This window comes from Globicephala melas, chromosome 7, assembly GCF_963455315.2.
Source record: "Globicephala melas chromosome 7, mGloMel1.2, whole genome shotgun sequence".
NCBI lineage: Eukaryota > Metazoa > Chordata > Mammalia > Artiodactyla > Delphinidae > Globicephala > Globicephala melas.
The window spans coordinates 34,025,384-34,049,410 of NC_083320.1; the positions used below are offsets into that span (position 1 = coordinate 34,025,384).

At 36.4% G+C, this 24,027-nt stretch overlaps 1 protein-coding gene across 3 annotated transcripts in view; it reads left to right on the forward strand.

Moving 5' to 3' along the window:
- Positions 1–24,027, forward strand: part of TRAK2 (trafficking kinesin protein 2) — a 70,867-nt gene that overhangs the window by 15,510 nt on the left and 31,330 nt on the right. For all 3 annotated transcript variants that reach the window (XM_030854725.2, XM_060302052.1, XM_070045926.1), the window contains 2 exons: positions 9,217–9,507; positions 16,441–16,635. In XM_030854725.2, coding sequence (XP_030710585.1) covers positions 9,417–9,507; positions 16,441–16,635 — 286 coding nt within the window. In that variant the 5' untranslated portion in view covers positions 9,217–9,416. The remainder of the gene's footprint in view (positions 1–9,216; positions 9,508–16,440; positions 16,636–24,027) is intronic.

Below are 24,027 nucleotides of genomic sequence, written 5' to 3' on the forward strand. Positions count from 1 at the left end.
TCCACTGTTGATGTTAAAATGATGAAATGTGTGCCTTGTTAGGTTTAATTTGATAATAATAACCCTTAAAGTAACTTATTTTCTCCATTTACCAAACTTTCAAAAATTTCAGTGATTCACACTAAACGCAGTCTCCATTCTTTAAAGAAGTTATAAGAAAACCCTATGCTGAAAAAGCTTTTGCAGTGTTAGAATTGATTATACTATATAACATTATGTAGCTCTTTTGCCAGGTGGTTCAGAGAAGATAGTGCCCCCTTAAAAGGATACAGAATTTCAGATAGAGTTCAAGTATGGAGTTGATCTTTCTCTTAGAGAACTAAACCAAGACTATTTTGTGAATGTGTGCAAGAAGACTACCCTTCTGAGGTTTGCATTTAGTAATTTTGAGCTACTTTCTATCCGATTTTCTTTGACTAAACTACATATGACGTCACTAAATTATTTTTGACTGCCAAATAATAATTTGCCATGGATTTCATATTTCTAAGCCAATCATGATCTTTTACAGAAACAAGTTTGAAAAAAATGGGTTATGGGAAAAAGGGATAAAACTAGAGATGTATAACTAGTAGCCTATGCTGGTTTTAGGATTTTTATATATCTACTATCTTTTTTTTTTTTTTTTTTTTTGCGGTACGCGGGCCTCTCACTGTTGTGGCCTCTCTCGTTGCGGAGCACAGGCTCTGGACGCGCAGGCTCAGCGGCCGTGGCTCACAGGCCCAGCCACTCCGCAGCATGTGGGATCTTCCCAGACCAGGGCACGAACCCGTGTCCCCTGCATCGGCAGGCGGACTCTCAACCACTGCGCCACCAGGGAAGCCCTCTACTATCTTTTTTGATACTCACTGTCACTGGGAAATCATGCAAAAGTTGGAATTCCTGTCTAGAAGTCGAATTTTGAAAATATGATGTTGATACTATTATACTTATTCAGTTACTTGTTGCATTTTCTTTAAGAGTTTTGTGTCATTGTTTTCTTCTGTGGTGCAAAAATACTGTGATTTAAGGTATAGACCAGAGGTCAGCAAACTATAGCCAGTGGGCCAAATCTAGCCAGTTCTATAAGCTAAGAATGGTTTTTCCATTTTTAAAGGATTAAAAACAATAACAACAACAAAGATAATAGATGACTGAAGGCTTACATACTACCCAGCTTTTTACAAAAAAGTTTAGATTCTTGAGTTTTAAGTGGATGAGCAATTGTTAGAAAGTCACTGATGGAAAAAATTGGTGGTTATATTATTGTATATTCTGAATACTGTGTAATTCATTACTAAGTGAGTTACATTAAAAAGATGGCGTAGATTGACAATATGTTGGCATGGAAAGATAAATGAGTAGGCTACTAAACGCATATCAACAGTCTATCTCCCAGTGAATGATGGTAAAATATTACAAGGAGCTTTTATTTGATTGCCCATATTTATCTACTGCCTGAATTTTTTTTGAATGAACATATGATTTTATTTATAATGAAAGACAAAGGTGCACACACGCATATGTGTGTGTTGTGTTTGTGTGTTTTAAAGAAAAAGAGAGAAACAGAATGGAAATTTCAGTGTCACTTGTGGCTGATTTTCATCAGATGATAAATAGGTTTGTTTAAGGAATGTAACTTATTATGTACCACTTTTAAACTCTTGTCATCTTTGAACTTTAAACATTTTTCTCTTCAAAACTTTTACCAGATAACCAAACACCTGAAGATGTCAACATTGAGGCTTAATCTCACTTGTATTTTTTTTTTAACCATTTCTTTAGTTGAAATGTAATTACACTGCTTTAGAGCAGCTAGGTAGTAATATAAAAGCAACATGGCCTTTTAAGAAATTGTCAGGAACTGTGCCCCACATAGTTTACATTGCAGAGATTGCTAGTTCTGCATATACTGTCTCCAGAAAATGTTTTCGCCTCCAGGCACATGTTCAGACATTAAGGATTGAAGAGTTGCAATAATGATTATACGATAAGTAGCCTGCCAAAAGAACAGTAGGACTTCATAGATTTTTTTAAAATTTCCCTTTTATCCCCATACCTTGCTCCAAATTCCCCTACTCTCCTCCCCGCAAGGCAAGCATTTTCATGTATTCATAATACAGAAAAAATTTAATTTATGTAAATTGCATTATGGTGTCTCTCTCCTTTTGCTTCTGCTTAATTCACTCAGCACTGTACTTCTAGTGCTGTATTGTTCCATGGTATGTATCCACATTTTACCTATTACTCTAGAGGGAATAGGCCCTCAGCTTACTACCACAAATAGCAATGCAGGAAACAATCTCACACCTGTCTCTTTATGGGCTGATGTGAGAATTTCTTTGAGATAGATATACCTGGGAGCAGAATTGCTGGATCAAAGGGTACGTGTGTACTTAATTTGACAACATAGTTTCCATGGTTCTTTTGAACGGCTGCACTAGTCTGCATACCCATTATGGGCTTTTTATTTGGATAAATTTTTGTAAGAGTTTCTCTACGGCCAGTAGTTAGTGACGAGAAAGGATTACCTTAGGTAAGAATAATTGTTAGAACTCCTGAATTATTGTTAGGTGGCAATTCCAGATGAGATATAGAGCCATGCTTTTTATAAAAGCATGTTCTTTTTGAGAGCTAGAGCTGTTGACAATGTGGAAGCGTAGGAACTGATCTGAATCCTGTATCTTCTAAGTCTGCGTCCCATGACCAGGTACCATGAAATGGTGTTGTTTGTATTTTATAATGCTACATCCTTATCTATTTAACTTTTAAATTATATTAAGCACATAAGTAATGTTCACTGTTTACAAAATACTATTATATATGCTTTATAAGTATTAACTCATTTAAGCCACATAAAATAGGTACTATTATTGTTCCCATTTTATAAATGAGGAAACTGAGGCACAGAGAGATTGTTTCAATATTACCAGTTGGTGAATGTGGATAACTAATGAAAAGTCTGTGAAAATAAATGGGTTATGTGGTATATGTTATTTCATAGTCCATTACAAATACAAAGGTGCTATTTAACTTTTCTGACTTTAACTTTTGAATACCAATATGTGTAACTCATTGAAATGCCAAATGGGAAAAGGAAGCATATCTATTAACATGTTTAATACTATACTTCCAAGAATTTGAAAATAAAATCCACAGATAGTGATAACCTTTGTTAGGTGCCATAGTTGTTACTCTAGCACACTGGGTGTGTAAATTTCCCAGACGGGTAAAACTTAATTATTTAAACACCATAAAATATTATCTTTTAACATTTTCTTTTAAATCCTGCTTTCCTAACTTCTTAAAGCGTAGGTATGAAAGCATGATTTAATGTTTTCCTCGTGATTGGGGTCATATTTTAATAATTGTCATTGCACTTTGATGAGGATGTAGATGTAAAATATGAAACATAAGGATTCTAGTAATGACTAGACCTGGCTTTCGTGAAAAAGTGCCAGTATTCTTTTTCTTTTGGATTATTTGCCTAATTTTAGAAAAGGTAAAGTATAGAATATACAATCACAGTTGTATAATGTGGCTGCTGTAAAATTAATCATCAGCTCACAGATGGTTCCTTGCCTAGAAAACCTTCTTCAGTGTTGCTGTGGTAGTTTTAGCTCCTAGTGATTTGAAGACCCTGATGAATCAGATACTTATTAGCAGTCACCCATTCTCTTGCTATTTACTGTTTGTTGAGGAAGTATAGAGAAACAGTATCCCTTTCCACTGCAATAGTTCAGACTGGATTACTGGAATATAAATTCAGTATCTTTGCAAACAAGACAGCAGACTAATTTTTTCTTCAAACCTTCTTTAGTATTTGGCTTGAAACCAAATGCCAAGCACAAGCAACATCTAAAATTATGCCTCCAGGGCTTCCCTGGTGGAGCAGTGGTTAAGAATCCGCCTGCCAATGCAGAGGACATGGGTTCGAGCCCTGGTCCGGGAAGATCCCACATGCCACGGAGCAACTAAGCCCGTGTGCCACAACTACTGAGCCTGCGCTCTAGAGCCTGCGAGCCACAACTACTGAGCTCATGTGCTGTAACTACTGAAGCCCGCGTGCCTAGAGCCCGTGCTCCGCAACATGAGAAGCCACCGTGATGAGAAGCCCGCGCACCGCAACAAAGAGTAGCCCCTGCTCGCCGCAACTAGAGAAAGCCCGTGCGCAGCAACAAAGACCCAATGCAGGGGCTCAAACCCGTGTCCCCTGCATTGGCAGGCGGATTCTCAACCACTGTGCCACCAGGGAAGCCCCCCATTTTATCTCTGAAAGCAGTACTAGTGATAGATGGATGAACACTAAAATAGAAATAGTGTAAAAAATTGAAAGTGAGGAAATTATACATATTAAATATATGTCTGGACAATAAGAATGATTACGAAGGACAGTCGCAGGATGTGTGAAAAAAGATATGCCTGTGCAGTTGAGAGTCAGCCAAAGGTGAAGAGATATGCATGTCTGAAATGGTTTCAGCAGAGGATCATCTCTAAAATGGGATGCCTATTTAGTCAAAGGTTTGAAATTCAGGTTAAAGTTGTAGTTCAAGAACTTAAAGGCTGAGCGTGGTGAGTGAAAGTGGTGCTGGGGAAACTTATCAAAAGCCACAGATACACCATGGGTTCAAGGCCTTTTCTAATCTGCAGGTGAAACTCTGGTGTGGATTCCTTAGCTGCCAGAGTTTGCCTCCCTTCTGTTGGTGGAGATTGTGGCAGGGAGGGGTTGCCTGCCTCAGTAAATGTTCATTGTAAACAAAACAGGACACTTATTTTTTTTAATGCCAAAAACATACCAGCTCGGAGGAAATACAGACACCATAAACCTAAATTTCACTCATGGTTTTGGACTTTTAGACTAACGGATTTCTTTTAGACTAACGGCTTTAACAGCCTTTTGGAATTTGTCCTGCTTGTAAGTAGAGCTGCCTCCATGTAGTTTATATTCTGAAAACCCTACTGGTCATTAAATTGAATGATACAAAAAAAGAGGGATCAAATGTTTGCTAGGACCAAATAGCCCCTCAGGGTGAACTTTACAGTTGCTGGTAGGGTAACTGTTTCGGAATGTAGTGTACTGTGGCTCGCCCATGAAGCTGGCCTTGGTGTTGGTGTGTGGGCTCTGCCTTTGTAAGATCTGCTTCTCACTATCCAGGTTGGATTTTGGGGGTGACACCCCCGCCACCCTTTTTTTCAGCTTTTAGCACTGAAGCCATTGTATAGTCTTCTTTTTTTTGTGGTTCAATATCTAATTTTAAAATTATTGTGTATTTTTTGTAAACTTTGTCTTTGATGTAGCCAGATACATTAAAAATTAGTGAGTCTCTGTCTTTGTTGAAAATCTATTATTTAATATAGGAAATGTGGTCCATTTATTTTATGTTTTAAATTATACAGTTTATCTTTTGTCTGGATGAAGGTTGACACTGTCTACAAGAGCTGCTGCTGGAGTTGGTGATTGGCACTGTTCCCACTTCTGCATTCAGATGAGCAGCCAACATGTATTTTAAATTAATCCCCAAAGTATTGTTTGTACAATAAAAATTTTAAATATATTTTTCCAATTTAAATGTTTGTCACATCATTATATTTACTGTATTTCTAGGCTCTGCACTCTTATCAAAGTGAAGTGTCCTGAATTGTTTTAGCCTTTTCTGTAAGTCTGTTTTGGCCAGAGTATCCCGTTTTAAGGAAGTAGCAAGCTTTTTTTAAGGCACAGGGCCTATATTTAGGCCCTCACTGTTGACCATTTTAGTTTCCATGGCTAGGCTAACTAAGTCATCAGCATGTTGTATTCTGCCAGCAATGTTTATATCAGTGACATGTTTTGTTTGTTCTTTTTAAGTCTCATTCTTATTAAAATAAGTCACTTAGCTGGTTTACTTTATTTTTTCCTAAATGTGCAAGAATTACAAAGGCTGGCTTCTTGTTAAATAACACATGCTTGGTTGACTGTTTTATTAAAAAAAGCCGTGAAGTTGTTCCTAAAAAGAGTGAATAAAGATCCAGCATAGCAAGTAGATGATACTCAAGGAGTTACTAAGAATAAGTGTGTACAAACTAGAAAATGCACTGAATATGTGTTGCTTGTGCTTGCCAAAGTTTAGTTTCTACTACATTTAGAACTCTGACTCTGCAAGCTTTCGGTTTGTTCATGAATCACAGAGGTAGAAAGAAAATGATTAAGGGCACAAAACTAACATCACTCATCAGAGGGAAGTAAATGTGACTTCTTAGGTTGCGAGCAGATTGTATTAGCAGTCAACAGTAGGGTTTACAGTGTGCCCAAGTTTGTGTAAGGTACAATAATAATAATGATAAAATTGTACTATTTGGTGGAGGTAGAAATAATAATAACTAATATTTACATAGTATTTACTGTATTCTAAGGTATTGTTCTAAGAGCTTTACATGTATTAACTCATGTAATTTCCCCAGTGACCATCTGAGGTAGGTGCTACTGTTATCCTCTCATAACTCACTTAATCCCCATAGTAACCCCATAAAGTAGACCATGTTATTAAGCCCATTTTACAAATGAAGAAACAAGGTTAAGTAACTTATTCACGGTCATGCAACTAGTAGTAGAGCTAGAGTTCAGAATCCATGTTCTTAACCACTCTGGTAGGCTCAATAATGGCCTCCTCCCAACCTCACTGGGTGGGGGTGGGCAAATCTTTACTGGTTTGATGCGCTTTCGTTCCATTGCCCTTTCAGTGGTTAATTTGGTAATGGCAGTTTGGACAATAAGATAGCACATGGGGAAGAATTTAATTGCACACAGTAGACTGATCTTGGATGTGAAAATGAATTTTTGACAACTGGAATTAAAATCAAAGTACCTAAACAAATACTTTTGAGCTTTACTTCATGTTGCACTGGCTAGTACAGATTGCTATGTTGACAAACATGTTTCAAGAAAATAATTGTTTATATAAAATAGAATTTTAAAAATTTATAAAAATTTTCTGAATTCAAATATAGGAAAATTTTTATGTCAACATAAAATTATAAACTTTTCTGGGAAGGAATGTTGTTTATTATGTGTTTTTCCTTATACATTTTTTTTCATTTATGAAGTATAAAAACAGCAACCCTATGCCAATAACCACAGAAGTTTTTGAAATTTTACTTGTCCACGGAAATCCATGAAAGCCTGGATGTTGCAAATCTTGTTGTATACTCACTAAACTCCATTCTTACCATCTTGCTTCCTGATCACTTACAGCCTGACTTTGGGCCTAATCTCTTGATTGAACTGGTTTCTAGAAGGTTACTGTTGATTTTATGGTCTCTGTATACCACCTTTTTTAAACCAAAGATCTTTTTTGACTTTTCTGTAATGTTTAATTCTGTTGCCCATTCTGTCTCTGAAATTCTCTTCCCTAGTAGTTGCTGACAGTGTGTCTCTGTGCTACCTCAGTGACCATTTTCAGTCTCCTAAATTTAGTGCTTTTATTTTGGTCTTTTCTATTTCTTGGTGGTGACTCTTGTAAAAAAAAAAACACATCATGTTTATAATGCCTGTAAATAGTAGGCATGAGAATGAATTAGCCATAAATAGAAGCTGCATGTTGCTAAGTAGACACTATTTAGTAGAGACTGTCTTTTGATATAAAGCTAAGTTTATAATTAATATTGAAGTTTTTTTGATTGCAACAATTGGGTTTTTTAAAATACACACATATATTTAATGCATTATATTCCTTTGTATATACCATTATTAAACTATTTCTTTATGGATATCTTGATTCCAGTTGTGTACGTATGCTTTAAAAAAAGAAAATACTGTATGGGCATCCTTATGCCTACATCTTGGCATACTCTGTGAGTATCTCCATCATATAAATTCCTAATGGTAGAATTGTTAAATTATGGTGTATATGCATTGAAAACTTTGGTAGGCATTGCCAAATAGCCTTTCTAAAAGCTTGTATCAATTTGCACTTTTATCAACAGTATAAGTACCACTTTCTCCGTACCCCTCCAACAATGAATATAATAAAACTTAATGTTTGCTGATCTAATGGATGAAAAATATTTTCTTTACATTTTTATTTATTTTAATTATAAGTGAGGTTGAGCATCTTTCATATCAGTAGTTTTCAACTGGGGGCAACTTTGCCCCCCCCAGGGGACATTTGATACTGTCTGGAAACATTTGGGGGCTGTTAAAACTGGGAGAGGGTCTGGGAAGAGGGTTCTACTGGCATGCTGCTAAACATCTTACAATGCACACAACAAAGTATTATTTTCCAGACCCAAATATCTGTAGTGTCAGGGTTGAAAAACCCTGTTTTGTATTATTCCGTTTCATCTTCATTGTTGGTTTATATCTGTAATTTCTGAGTTATTTTATTGTTTGCTTTAGAGTTTATAGTATACATTTTTAATTCATCACAGTTCCCCTTTGAGTGATATTTTACTATTTCATGTATGGTATAAACACCTTGCTATAGTATATTTCCATTTTTCTCCTCCTGGCCTTTGTGCTATTGTTTTAATATGTTTTACTTCTGCATATGTTATAGACCCCACAATATATTATTATTATTTTACTTTAAACAGTAGATTATCTTTAAATTTTTAAAACAGCTTTAATGAATTATAATTTACATTAGATTGCACATATTTCAAATATACAATTTGATAAGTTTTGACATATGTATATACTTGTGAAACCATTGTCACAATCAAAATAATGAACATATTTATCATCCCCCAAACTTTCCTCCTGCCCCTTGGTCATCCCTCCCCAACCCCAGGCAACCACTGATCTGCTTTCTGTCACTATAGATAAGTTTACATTTTCTAGAATTTTATATAAATGGAATCATAAACTATGTGCTTTTTTTGTCTGACCCTTTCATCCAGTATATTATTTCTAGATTTATCCATGTGGTGTGTGTATCATTAGGAAAACATTCTTTTTTTTTTTCTTTTTTTTTTGCGTTACGCGGGCCTCTGTTGTGGCCTCTCCCGTTGCGGAGCACAGGCTCCGGACGCACAGGCTCAGCGGCCATGGCTCACGGGCCCAGCCGCTCCGCGGCATGTGGGATCTTCCCGGACCGGGGCACGAACCCGTGTCCCCTGCATCGGCAGGCGGCCCCTCAACCACTGCGCCACCAGGGAAGCCCTAGGAAAACATTCTTAATGACAGACGTTCTGGGTAATTGGACTGCTGTTATTAATGAGCATGCTGAATTCTAAAGTCACTTGATGTGTTCTTTGTTTTAGGTCATGACCATCCAAGGAGTGATAATCACATGAGAGCACTCATTGCTCCAGATGTCATTTGACCATCAAAAAAAAAAATCTGTTTAAAAGAAAATATCCATTTGACCAGAACCTTTCTTTATTGAATGGCTTGATGGATTTCCTTTACTCTGATTCAAACCAAAACTGTCCTGCTCAACCAAAACAAGAAAGGACCTTGCATGAGTCAATCCCAGAATGCCACTTCTACATCACCGATGGGCGAAGAAAACCTCATGAATATCAATCACAGAGACTCAGAGAGCATCACTGGTGAGTCCAGTTTAATAAATGAAGTGCTGTTGCTTACAGGATAAAATGCGTATAAGACCCACCATGATGGAACTCAGCCTCTCTTTCCAGCCTGGTCTCCTCAGAGACCACTGAATTAGTCTCTCCATCCCCAGGTCTCCTATCGCATTATCAAAATCTGCCTTGGGTTCTGTTCCTTGTCTGCATCTGACCCCCTGTACCATGTGAGCCCTGGTCAGTAGGAACTGCGTCACACTCATCTCCCTTATCTTGTCTTCCTATTCCTATCTTCCTGTCTCCGCAAGAACAGGGTTGCTTGTGTTTCTGTGCCCTGCAGTCACCTAACAACAGTATCTGGCACATAAGAGGCTCTCAGGACATATAGGGTATGCAAAAACAGGTACAGCCCCATAAGTCCTTATCTGCAAGACTAAATTTTAAAAACTCTGTACACCCAAAATTTTTTCTAAACTTTGGTTCTAAAACTCACTGGTCCACAAAACCTGACCTGTCCAGTTGTTTCTAGACATCTCACTTAGTTGGAATACTTGTTTGCTGAAATTGTATTAATGTGTTTAAATATGGGATACTGCTACAAAACCAGTTGGAGGTGTTATATAACATACAGTATGCACAGTACTACTTTTCTAAAACTCCATAAAATTCTGCAACCCATCTAAATCTAAAGTTTTTCCCATTTTTTGTTCAGTTTTATTGAGATACCTGCATTAAGATACTATAAAATGCACCCATTTTAAGTGTACGGTTTGGTTCAGTATGGCCTGTGGGCCATAGTTTGCTGACGTCTGCACAACAGCATCAACACTTGATAATGTCAGTGTTTTTGATTTTAACCATTCTAGTAGGTGTGTACTGGTACCTCTGTGTGGTTTCACTTTCTTTTTCCCTGATGACTAATGATGTTCAGTGTCTTTTCATGTGCTTATTGGCTATTTCTAGATATTTTGAGTTGTCTATTTAAATCATTTGCCCATTTTTATATCTGTCTTACTACTGAATTGTGGTAAATATTCTTTTTATATTCTGTGTAAATCCTTTGTTAGGTAAAGGGGTGCAAATATTTTCTCCCAGACCATGGCTCGCCTTTTCATCTTCTTATTGGTGTCTTTTTTTGTTTGCTTTTGTTTTGCGGTACGCGGGCCTCTCACTATTGTGACCTCTCCAGTTGCGGAGCACAGGCTCCGGACGTGCAGTCTCAGCAGCCATGGCTCACGGGCCCAGCCGCTCCGCAGCATGTGGGATCTTCCCGGACCGGGGCACGAACCCGTGTCCCCTGCATTGGCAGGCAGACTCTCAACCACTGCGCCACCAGGGAAGCCCCTTATTGGTGTCTTTTGAAGAGCAAAAGTTTAAAATTTTGGTGGAGCCCAATTTATCAATTTTTGCTTTTATAGTTCATATTTTTTGTGTCATTTCTAAGAAATCTTTGCATACTTCAAGATCACAAAGACATTCTCCTTTGTTTTCTTTGAAGAGTTTTATAATTTTTGCTTTTACATTTAGGTCAATTTTATAATTAATTTTGAATATATAATGAAGTTAGGGTCCAGATTTCTTTTTCCCAGTTGAATGTTTAATTGTTCCTGCACCATTTGTTGAAAATATTATCTTTTACACTATTGAATTACCTTGGTAATTTCATTGAAAAATCATTTGATTATGTATGTGTGGATCTATTCCTGGACTCTCCATTCTGTTTCTTTAATCCCTAAGTCTATCTTTACATAAATACCACAGTGTTTTGATTACTGTAACTCTGTAGTAAATCTTGAAATCAGGCAGTATAATTTCTCGAAGTTTGCTCTTCTTTTTAAAAAATTATTTTGGCCATTCTAGACCTTTCACATTTCTATATAAATTTTAACAACAGCTTGTCAATTTCTGCCAACAAAGATTAATGGAATTTTGAATGGAATTATATAGACTTTGTAGAGAATTGACATCTTAAGACTATTGAGTCTTCTAATCCGTGAACATGATATATCTCTCCATTTATTTAGGTCTTCTTTAATTTCTCTTAATAGTATTTGTACTTTTTATTACACAGGTCTTCCACATATTTTATTAAATTTAATCCTAAATTTTTAATTTTTTTCTGCTACTGTAAATGACATTGTTTATTTAATTTTATTTTCCAGCTGTTTATTACTAGTATGTAGAAATGAAATTGATTCTTTATATATTGACTTTGTATTCTGCAACTTTGCTTAACTTAGTTTTATTAACTTTCTTGTAAATTCCTTAGCATTCGCTACATAAACCATAATGTCTGCAAATGGAGACAGTTTTACGTATTCTTTTTCAATCTAGATGTGTTTTATTTCTTTTTCTTGCCCTTTGAATGGGACAGGATTTCAGTATATTTTTGAATAAAAGTGGAGGGAGCAAACATCCTTGCCAAATTTCCAATATTAGGAGAGAAGTTACAGTCTTTCACCAGAAGTTTTTTGAGAATGCCCTTTTTCAAATTGAGAAAGTGTCCTTCTCTTCCTAGTTCGATGACAGGTTTTTGTCATGAATGGGTATTGAATTTTGTCAAATACCTATTTTCCATTACTGAGATGGTTTTTCTTTTTTAGTCCATTGGTGTGGTGAATTCTATTGATTTATTTTTTCATTTTAAACCAGCTTTGCATTCCTGGGGAAAACTCTACTTGGTCATGATGTATTATCATTCTTATATATTGTGGATTTGATATACTAATGTTTTGTGTGTGTGTGTGTGTGTGTGTGTGTGTGTGTGTGTCCCATTCATTGGTTTGTACTCGTTTTTTTGCAATGTCTTTGCTTGATTTTGGTATTAGGGCAATGCTGGCCTCATAAAATGAGTTGTGAAGTATTCCCTTCTCTATATTTGAAAGAGTTTTTTGTAGAATTGGTATGATAACATTTTCCATCCTTTTACTTTTAACTTATCTGAATATTCAAGGGCCATCTCCTATAGAGAGTTTAAAGTCAGATCTTTTTTTCATCTAGTCTGACCATCTCTACTTTCTAATTGGTATGTTTAGACCATTTACATTTAATATAATTATCAGTTTAGTTGAGTCTACTGAACTCCTACTTGTTTTCTCTTTGTTCCATTTAAAAGTTCTTTCTTCCTTTTTTCCCCTCATTCCTTTCCTCTTTTGAGTTGTTCGTTTGCTGGTTTGTTTTTTTTAGGATTCCATTTTAATTCCACTATTGACCTAATAGCTATACCTCTCTTTTTTCTCAATGGTTGCTCTGAGTTTGCAATATGCATTTTTAAATTTATCACAGTCTATCTTCAGATAACATTATACTATTTCATAAAGTGACACACAGTATTCTTCCATTTCCCCCTGCCATTGTATTATTCTTGCGATGCCTTTTATATTTACATATGTTATATACATAATTGTTATTATTTTTGCTTTAAACAATTATAAGTTAAATACATTATGAGAATAAAAGGCTTATATATTTCCACACAGATTTACCATTTCTGTCACTCTTTATTTCTTTTTGTAGATTGAACTTTCCATCTTATATCCTTTTTGCCTGAAGAACTTCAACATTTCTTGGAATATAGGTCAGCTGGCAATGACTATTCAAAGTTTTTTGCTTGTCTGAAAAGTCTTTATTTCACCATTTTTAAAAGGTGTTTTCACTGGTGCAGAATTCTAAGTTGACTTTTTTATACACTTTAATGACATTCCATTGTCATCTACCTTGCACTGCTTCTGATGAGATCATTTTTGTCTTTGTTCCCTCAAATGTAATGTGTCTTTTTTTCTCTCTCTGCTTTTAAGATTTTCTCTTTGGGTTTCTTTGTGTTTATCCTGCTTAGAGTCACTGAACTTCATTGAAATATGGATTTATAGTTTTGATTAAATTTGGAAGATTTTGACTGTTATTTCTTCAAATATCCTTGCTGCTCCCTCTTCTCTCCTCTTCTGTGACTCCAGTTGCATGTGTGTTAGACTGATTGTTATTGTGATGCAAGTCACTGATGCTCTGGTTTTTTTCCTAATCTTTTTTCACTTTAGTTTCCATTGCTATGCCTTCAAGTCTACTGTTCTTTTCTTCTGGATAGTATCTAATATGTTAATGTTATCCAGTGAATTTTTAAATTTAGATATTGTACTCTAGTTCTATTTGAATTTTATAAATATAGGAATACTTTCTGTTTCTCTTTTCATCAAATTCATGTTTTCCTTTTAAATCTTTGAGCATATTAATAATGGCTATTTCGAAATTGCTGTTTACCACGTTTATCATCTTTGTCTTTACTCAGCTTGTTTCTATTGATTTATTTTCCAACTGGTAATGGGTTACAAATTGCTTATTCTTTGAATATCTAGTAATTTTTTATCAAATGCTGAATATTTTGAATGTTATATTGTTTGATGTTTGAATTTTCTTGTCTTATTTGAAAAACTGTTATTATTTTGGCAGGTCCTCAAGTTACTTGCTGATAATATCAGTTCTTTTTTTTTTTTTTTTTTTTTTGTGGTACGCGGGCCTCTCACTGTTGTAGCCTCTCCCATTGCAGAGCACAGGCTCCGGATGCGCAGGCTCAGCGGCCATGACTCATGGGCCCAGCCGCTCTGCGGCATGTGGGATCCTCCCGGACCGGGGCACGAACCCGTGTCCCCTGCATCGGCAGGCGGACTCTCAACCACTGCGCCACCAGGGAAGCCCGATATCAGTTCTTTTGAGGCTTGTTTTTAATCTTTGCTATCTAAGTCTCTATATCACAAGACCATACTCTAGTATGCTTTATTCTGCATTAATTTAACCCTACTACCAGTAGGCATGACACTTCTAGGATCTTTTGATTGTCCTAACTGTTCATGAGGTTTTTCTACTCTGGCTAGATGAAATTCAGGCCTTTCTTCGCTTTGTGTAGGAGAGTAACTTAATAAAGATATGAAGATGTAGAGGAAAATATGAGTGTAATGAGGACAGACCACTTTTGAGGCCATATTCAAGAGAAACAAGAGGAGGCCTTGAACCTAAATGGAGGCAATGTGGCTAGAAAGAAGTGAGCATAAGGAAGGGACATTTGGAGGATAAAAATATTAAGACTGGACAATCAGGAAAGCAATAAATAGTACATTATCAAAAATATGGGGGCTTCCCTGGTGGCGCAGTGGTTGAGAATCTGCCTGCTAATGCAGGGGACACGGGTTCGAGCCCTGGTCTGGGAGGATCCCACATGGCGCGGAGCAACTAGGCCCGTGAGCCACAAGTACTGAGCCTGCGCGTCTGGAACCTGTGCTCCGCAACAAGAGAGGCTGCGATAGTGAATGGCCCATGCACCGCGGTGAAGAGTGGCCCTCGCTTGCCACAACTAGAGAAAGCCCTCACACAGAAACGAAGACCCAACACAGCAAAAATAAATAAATTAATTAATAAACTCCTACCCCCAACATCTCTTTTAAAAATATATATATATATATGGGAGCAAATAGGATTTGCTCCTAAGGATGTTATTTGAATCTACTAAACCCTGATTGTGTACTCACTTTTAAAATTATTTTTTGGAAGTAGGGAATTGGTAATCTTGAATTTTCACAGAATTTTATTATTGCTTATTAAAAGAAAATTTCTAGGGAATAGTAGTTCTTTTAATGAATGTTACTTTTTTCTTCATTTTCATTATACCCTTGAATGCCTAAGAGTCTGTTTTTAGCTCTGCATGTATTTATAGTCAACTTCTCTTCCTGCAGATTTATAATGACAATCTGTATGTGATATACTTGTGGCAGGAAAAATTTGAGCAGTCGCATAGAATTCATAGTAATATTATTTGGATGTATTTTCAGAGCTCTTATTTAAGAGATCTGCTAAGGGTTGAGAGGAGCTTCTTTAGATCCATATTTAAGGTTTTAAATGTACCTCATCTCTGTGATTATATACCTCATCTTTGTGGTTATGAAGCCACTGCTTGTCCTTCTGGGTGAATAGGATTGTCTGATATTGTCAGTCTCCTTGTACTTGATTTGATTAATGTCAGCCTCCTCATTGTTAAGATCAAGTAGTTGAAATTTACTCTTTTAAGGTATGTTTTCTTAAAATTAACTTTGTCCGTTCTTTGCCAGAGTTAGAACATGTTTTTTATGCCACCTCCAAAGGAAATACCAGATCTCTTTTAAAAATGAGAGGGTTGATATGACATCCTGTATTTTCTCTATTTTAAGCTGTAGTATTTTAAGCATATTAAAAGAGATAACTTTTTTTTTTTTTTGTAAACTGCTAAATTTGGGAGGTGTTAAATGATGGGCAGCATTTGGAACAAGAAGCCAGGAGCAAACACATGAAGGTGGAGAAGCCCAAGCGTGTTCAGAGAAATATAAGCAGGGGGAGTTAGAGGTGTGCAAGTGAGCGAGTAGTGATGTGAAAGGTATTCAAGACTTTAAATGTATCACATCTTCAGTAAGTGTTAATTTTTTTTATATCTAGCTTCTGTGAGAATGTAGTAAAATGTAATTTTTCCAGATTTTGAAGAATCCTCCCACAGAGTTCAATTCTGTTATTAAAGAACATGTCATTTTATTCCTTTTGAACTCCTTTTCTTCTGGTTGTTTTGTGTTGCCTTTTTTCCCCGAAGCATATAAGTTATTTGAGATCAGATCTCTTGTAAGCAGCACTAAATATATTGATAAGGAAGAAATAAGAAATTTTAAACTTTAAAAACATAGGTGTAGTCCCTAAGCAATATATTTTTAGATAGGATACAATTAAAATTCATGGTAGTATTTTTACTATAGAAGTTCTCGTATTAAAGAAACATAGAGAAAGGCCAACTTTAGTACCAGGATACAGTAATAAAAATCATCGGAGACATGGTATTGGCTAATGTTTCTTTGATTATCCTACTTTGACAAAACTAATTTCACCGATTTTTCTCTGTAGCCTGGAAAATTGAAATATATTGGATTCATTTACATGGAATCTCCTCTTTAGATGTGTGCTCCAATGAAGATATCCCTGAAGTTGAGCTGGTGAGCCTGCTAGAAGAACAGCTACCCCAGTATAAGCTAAGAGTGGACTCTCTCTTTCTATATGAAAATCAAGACTGGACTCAGTCCCCACGCCAGCAGCGACATGGATCTGATGCCCTCTCTCCAGTCCTTGCTGAAGAGACTTTCCGTTATATGAGTGAGTATTTTAGAGTTTGTCCATTGAACTAAAGATCATGAATATCTTGGTGTTGACTTTTAAAACATTTGACATCCCTAGCCATTGTTCAGTTTGTACCTACTTTAACTTGAACTGATTTAACAACATGAAGAGATGATTCTAATTGTGTTATGTCTGAATGCAGAAAGTTTATCATTTTTAAGACTCTGAGTGTCCAGGGTTGCAAGCATACTCAGAGGTTTCCATTTCTCTCATCTTTTACTTGATACTTTCTTCCAACTGTGGAGAAAAGGGAACTTAAAAAAAAAAAAGTAGTGAAAGTATTTAAAATTTAATATCCCTTTATATTTCACAGCATTTATTATCCTAATACTTTAATATGTTGAGCCATCAGCTTTTTGACTCTAATCTACCTTACTAAACTGACATAGTCACAGGAACTTGTCAAGTCATTAAGAAACGGAGTTCTTAGATACATAAGTAGCTTTAAAATGCCGAGGAGAAATACGTGCACACTATATAGTAATCTTCATCATTTACTTAAGGATTCAGAGAATATTTCAGTGAGAAAGTAAGCCAAATTTGTCCTGAAAATAAGTCTGTTTTACACCACACTCTTTAAAAATGACAAAATTAAATAGGACACCTTTTTTTTTTTTTTTTGCGGTATGCGGGCCTCTCACTGTTGTGGCCTCTCCCATTGCGGAGCACAGGCTCCGGACGCGCAGGCTCAGCGGCTATGGCTCACGGGCCCAGCCGTTCCGCGGCATGTGGGATCTTCCTGGACTGGGGCATGAACCCGTGTCCCCTGCATCGGCAGGCGGACTCTCAGCCACTACGCCACCAGGGAAGCCCCAGTAATCATTAACTTTTAATGGTACTTTCCTATAACCAGATTACTTACTGCTCAGAAAAAGAATTGTAAACATTGTTTAAACTTGAATTAGGAACTCAAATAGAACTGTATTTCTGTCCTCAACAATTCTTATAATTAGCTGAATATTAAATTAAGGCCCTTAAGGTTTTCTTAACTTCATAGTTTGAGAAGTTACTTGCTTGAGATTTTCTCGAAAATGCTTTTTAAATGGAACACTATTTTATTTCCATTTCCCTTTGTTCCCTGAGTTTTTAGATTTGTGAGAAAACTTCAAACTGAAATTTCATTGGGATAAATTTAGTTTGTCATTATTCTGATAAAGCAGCATAGAAAGTGCCCCTTAGTTTACATGTTCTTTGTCCTATATGCTGCTGGAGGGGACAGTGAGGGAGACTAGCTAGAAAGATGTCTTAGATCATGATTTAATGGAGTTACTTTTAGGATGAATTTTAAGTAAAAAGACTGGGAAATAAAAGGTAAACAGATTCTAAACTACTTGGTTTATAGGACTTTACATAAACAAACCATAGTGTTCAAGGGAGCAATTTAAAACTTGAGATTAATAGGATGTTACAAGATCCATACTTCCAAGATCTGGAAAAGTGTCCTATTCCTTTCATCTAATGGTACTATTTTCACTTCAACAATTTGAAAATTAAACTACATATGATACACCTAATATCATGAAGCATAGAAGCTAGGATCATCATCCGTTCACTGATACTTTATCTCTGTACTGTACTTTAATTTCACTGTTATTTTAAAGGTATCAATTCTTTGGGTTAACAGTTCACTCAAATATAAATAAACTTCATTATGAATTTCTATCTTATGAATGTAAAAGATAAGTGATTTACTTTGTTTAGCAAATTGACCAAGATTTTAAAATCACGGGGACTTCTTTGGTGGCACAGTGGTTAAGACTCCTCCTGCCAATGCAGGGGACAAGTGTTCGATCCCTGGTCCAGGAAGATCCCACATGCCATGGAGCAACTAGGCCCGTGCACCACAACTACTGAGCCCTCGTGCTGCAACTACTGAAGCCCGTGCACCTAGAGCCCGTGCTCTGCAACAAGAGAAGCCACCTCAATGAGGAGCCTGCACACCGCAACGAGGAGTAGCCCCCGCTCACCACAACTAGAGAAAGCCTGCGCACAGCAATGAAGATCCAACGCAGCCAAAAATAAATAAAAAAATTTTTTTAAAAAAAAGAACTTTAAAAAGCATGATACAAACCATTCTCTTACCCTTTTCCACAGTTTTCTATCCCCTTGAGATGTCAAGATTTGTTGTTTAGAATAGTTACTACAGACCCCGGCAAGCCATCCTAGGGTTCAGCTCCCTGGTGCTGTTTCAGCCCCTTCTTATCCTGACTTACCTCACATGCCAGTAGATACTCATGCTCATTAAAATGAATTATAACAGCTAATAAAAAGAGGCGGCACAAGCAGAGGCACTTTCTCTCTTATATAACACAAAGAAATTGAAAGAGCCATGAGAAGAAAATAAAGAAATTTGGAAGGAAACATGGGCAAGGTTTTGGGATGGGAACCTATCTCACATGAATAAAAGGACACTGGTTGTTCTTTGAAGCCCCTACCAAACCAGAAAGAGATTGCTCTCAAGTGTTTTATTTTAAAAGTAAACAATGGGTAGGTCCAAAAAAGTAATTCTCTCCTAGTCCCTGCCTTACACACACAAAGTTTAAGATACTCAAAGAATGCTTTGCGTGCAGGGTTTTCTTAATTTTATTAAGAGAGAGCCCCACGGTGACATGGGGCAAGCAGTGCGATCAGATCACACTGTGACAGAAAGCACCATTTATTTGTTCGTGTGAAGGCTAAAAATAGAAACCTGATCTGCCCTTCAGGGTATTTTTTATTTGGGAGTAAGGGATCACCTGTACCACTTCCTAATGCATAAGAAAAAGGGGGGTGGTTATATAAGTTGTAATTAAGGCATCATTAATTACAAGTACCAAGTGATATTATATGTCATTAATGTGTAATAATTACACATCATTAATGACATATAATATCACTTGCTAAAAACACAGATCCTTGTTTTACCATCCCAGATCTACTGATTCAGAAACTCTGGGGGTGGGGCCCGTCTATTTTAACAAGTCCTCCTGATGGTACTGGTGCACACTCAGATTTGAGAAACACTGATCTAAAGCTTTGCCACCAAAGCCATATGGCCATTTCACAGTGACATTAATTGGAGAATTTTAGGACTTAGGGAGGGTGTAGAATTTTGCAGAGAAATAGATTGTAGAAATTATTACTTCTGGTTGATAGTTATACTTTTCCTCAACTCTGCCCTTGAAAATCATTAACCTGTACTGGGAAGAAAGGAAATACAACAGATAATGTTCAGGAAGCATTAACCATAAGTCAAGTTGTAGAGGTTAGCGGATTCATAATTCCTCGCAACCAGTTCCACAGAAGAATTAAGCCATATGCCCTAAGACATCTATTGTAGAATGAATTACCTTATCACCTCTACATTATGTACTAGGTAGGTATTATTTGTCAGAGCATGGAGAACATTGTCACTCAAAGCATTATCTATGGGGCTTAATTCTCGCCTGGAACCCTGTTGAGAAAGGCTGTCCTAGACCGTATATATCACCAGCCTCCTTTTTGTTCTGCCTCAGTTCTTTTGAAGGCAGTTTTTTGTATTGCAGAAATGTTCTCTGTATTATAGTAGCAAGAACCACTTCTTTGGGGTTAAAACCTCAAGACCTGTCCATAGTTATCAGGAGTTATTCTAGCTTTTACTCTGCCATGTGAAACTGTGTGTTTCATTTTTGTTTTTTGTTGTCTTGCTTTTGTTTTTTGGTGTGGGAGGTTTGGAGAGTGATGAAAGATTAGAAGTCTTTTAAAAATTAGATAATTGGGGTAAAAATTCTAGACCTTGTAAAAGGACATATGAGAACTATTCAAGAACCATCTCATATAAATAACAGGGATATCAAAATGGATTAACATTGGCATTTTCCATCCTGAAAATGATTGGGGGATGGTTGATGTGAAATTACGCAGATATAACATAGAGTAAGAATTAGTGAAGTGCTTATATATATCTCCCCATGTTTTTTCAAGAATATTAGGTTCTCCAAATATTAACCAAAAATGTTGAACATTAACTAACAACCTTCAGAAACCAAAAATGTTCTGTACAAATGTTTATTTTCTCCCTGATATATAATTTGTTCTTAGAGAGTTAGAAAACTCATGTCTGGAAACAAGCAAGGAGCATTGGTAATTTCTGTACCATTTAACATATTTTATTTTAACCTCTGAGAACTGAAGGAAAAATAGTATTTGATAGAATTATAATAAAGTCAGCCTGCTTGGCCCTGAATTCTTGGTTACTACAGTGAAGAATTAGTCTATCGCTTTGGAAGCATTTAATCACAATACCTAAATGCCAAGAGAATACTTAAGAGCTTTGCCCTGAGTACTTTTGGAATCATCCCAAGCAGCCTATCTTTATCAGGAGTATTGTGTTAAAGAAGAGAAGACAGAACTGATTAGGCTGCAGAGAGGAATCCTTTGTGTTCCTCTATGAATTGAGCAGCTCGGTGCAGTTGAGGTGGCCCAGCCTTTGGGGCTTGGTGGTCTATAGACTCTTTCACTTAAAACATAAGAATTGGAGAATTCTGGTTGCATTATCTAACTTCTTTACTGTAATAAATATTTAAGCATTTGAAAATTCATTTTTCCTTTTTGAAACCTCTTAACAAGAGCTGCTACTTTTTGATTGCAATGATAACATTTGTTCTTCATGGAAAATTAGCAAAAAACTGAACAGAAAACAACAGATCAGCCATAACCCCCACTCAGAGATAACCACTATTAACATTTTGATTTATAGCCTTCCAGCCTGTCTCGTGTATAGACATGTATAGATATACTCACACGTTAAAAACAAAAATGGGGCTTCCCTGGTGACACAGTGGTTGAGAGACCGTCTGCCAATGCAAGGCACACGGGTTCGTGCCCCAGTCCGGGAAGATCCCACATGCCACGGAGCAGCTAGGCCAGTGAGCCATGGCCGCTGAGCCTGCGCATCTGGAGCCTGTGCTCCGCAATGGGAGAGGCCACAACAGTGAGAGGCCCACATACCCCCAAAATTAAATAAATAAATAAAATGGTACGTATGTTGTTTTATAACTTGTGTTCACAGATAAATACTCTAATATTTCATCAGATAAAAGCCTTTTGACCTTGGTGGGACTGTGGTAGAAACAGCAACATGGTGCAAAGAGCCCATTCCCGTCACTGAAAATGAGCAGACCCAAGTTTTTTCTTATGACCTTGTGAGACGGGAGTTGTTATCACCTCATTATTGTATTGGTTTTGCCACTAATAGTTTGCTTTGCTCTCTTGGACATGTCACATAATTCCTCTTAGTCAAGGTTCCTCTTATAAGAAAAAGAGATCATTAAACTAGGTAACTTCTTAAGGTTCAGCTTTAAATTGTCAGACTATGACAGATGGTAAGCACTTATGGGAAATATATTTTAGTTTCTCCTCACTAAAACATATTTTATTCTAAACACTTCTTTTCTGTATTACTGTGTCCTTCATTTTCTTTTCCCCTTTCATCATGTGTGACTGGTACCTCACAGCATTTTATTACATCTTTAATTTACTGGTTTGACTTCAGATTAAATTTGCCACTTCATCTTCAACTCTTATCAGTCGTATAATATAAGCCATGTCATGTATTTTTTAAATTAGTTGTATAAAAACTGTTTTTAACTGAGTCTCCAGGATTGCTGGTTCTTGCTTTGAGTGTTAACCCTGGATCAGTAGTTTCCATCCCTAGCTTCACGTCAGAACATCTGGCATATTTTACGTACTACCTGTGCCCTGGACTTCCTCCAAATGGATTAAATTAGAATCTGGAGTTGAGACCCACTGCCCTGCATTACATTTGTTTTGCAATCATTGGCTAGTTTTCTGTAGTTTAGAGCGTAGGTATATTGACTTGATTTTTTTCCCGTGTATTATTGAGACAAGCAGTAGAAGAGACCACACACTGTTAGTATCTGCCTTAATTTTTAATCCTTTGTTCCTGCTATGCTACCAAGTTAAACTGTGAAGATTCCTGGCCCAAAAGCCTATTTCCCTTATCCCTGAGGTTAAATTATATTTTAATTTATACTAATAAGTAAAAATTCTCTACTTGTAAATAAAAATTCTTTGGGAGTAAAAATGTTTCTTTCTAGTGTTTTTGTTGTTGTTGTTTTTAGTTTTCTTATTTTCAATTTAAAACTTTTTCAGCTATCTCCTAACACTATCAACCCAACACTTTGTTTTACTTTTAACTAGAAGTAAGACTATCATTAATAATTAAGCTCTGGGTAATTCCCAGTTTCATATTTTTTAATTTTTATTTTTTTTATATTTATTTATTTTGGTTGTGCCGGGTCTTAGTTGCAGCAGGCAGGCTCCTTAGTTGCGGCTCATGGGCTCCTTAGTTATGTCACATGTGCTCCTTAGTTGTGGCCAGCGGGCTCCTTAGTTGTGCATGCACATGGGATCTAGTTCCCTGACCAGGGATCGAACCTGCGTCCCCTACATTGGAAGGCAGATTCTTAACCACTGCGCCACCTGGCAAGTCCCAATTCCCAGTTTCATTTTAAGCAGTGGTGCTAAGAAGAAAAATTAAAAGCTCAGATTAAAGTAAAACCTATCTAATGGTGTCTTTTGAGCAACCTTAAGTGTTAAGATGGGACTAAAGAAGTATAGATGACTTAAATCATAGTTTCTGCTGCCGATTCAGTGCATTATTTACAGAGAATTTTAAATCAGGGCTGTTTCATACATACCAGTTGTGTTTAAAGAGTATAGCTGTAAATAGTTACATGATACTTAGCAGTTTACTAAATACTACTTAGTAGATTATCATATTTGAACCTCCTAATGACCTTGTGAGAGGTTATCAGCTTCATATTATAAATGTGGAATCTGAATCTCAGAATGGGTAAGTGACTTGTTCAAGCTCACTCAAATGTGTGAATTCAGCTTTTCTGCTTCAAACCTCTGATTTTTCACACTTCAAGGCAAACTAATTTTAAAAGCAGTCTAAGTCAAACACAAGTCTGTTTCATGTAATGCACTCCAAAGTCAAAAGATCCCTCTTTTATTATGCATCATTACCTTAAAAAGGTATTGTTTATTGTGATTGTGGAATCATTAGGATCATATCTGTTCTTTTCTTTGGAGCTAAATTAGTCAAGTGCAGTTCCTGAATTTATGGAGTGCCAGAAATAATGGGTTTGAGTTATGCAAGGAATACTGTAGTATACAGTTTAGTTTATAGCAAAGGCCTACATATGATGAAGCTTATCATAAAGAAAAAGGATTTTTAATTAAGCTAAAAAGTGTTATGGTTCATAATAGAATTACAAGAAGTCCTACAAGTCCTATTCCTTGTTTATTGATATTAGCTCACATGACAAGTGATCATAGATGTTCAAGATAATCACAACAGAATTCTAATTAAATTCCTTTATA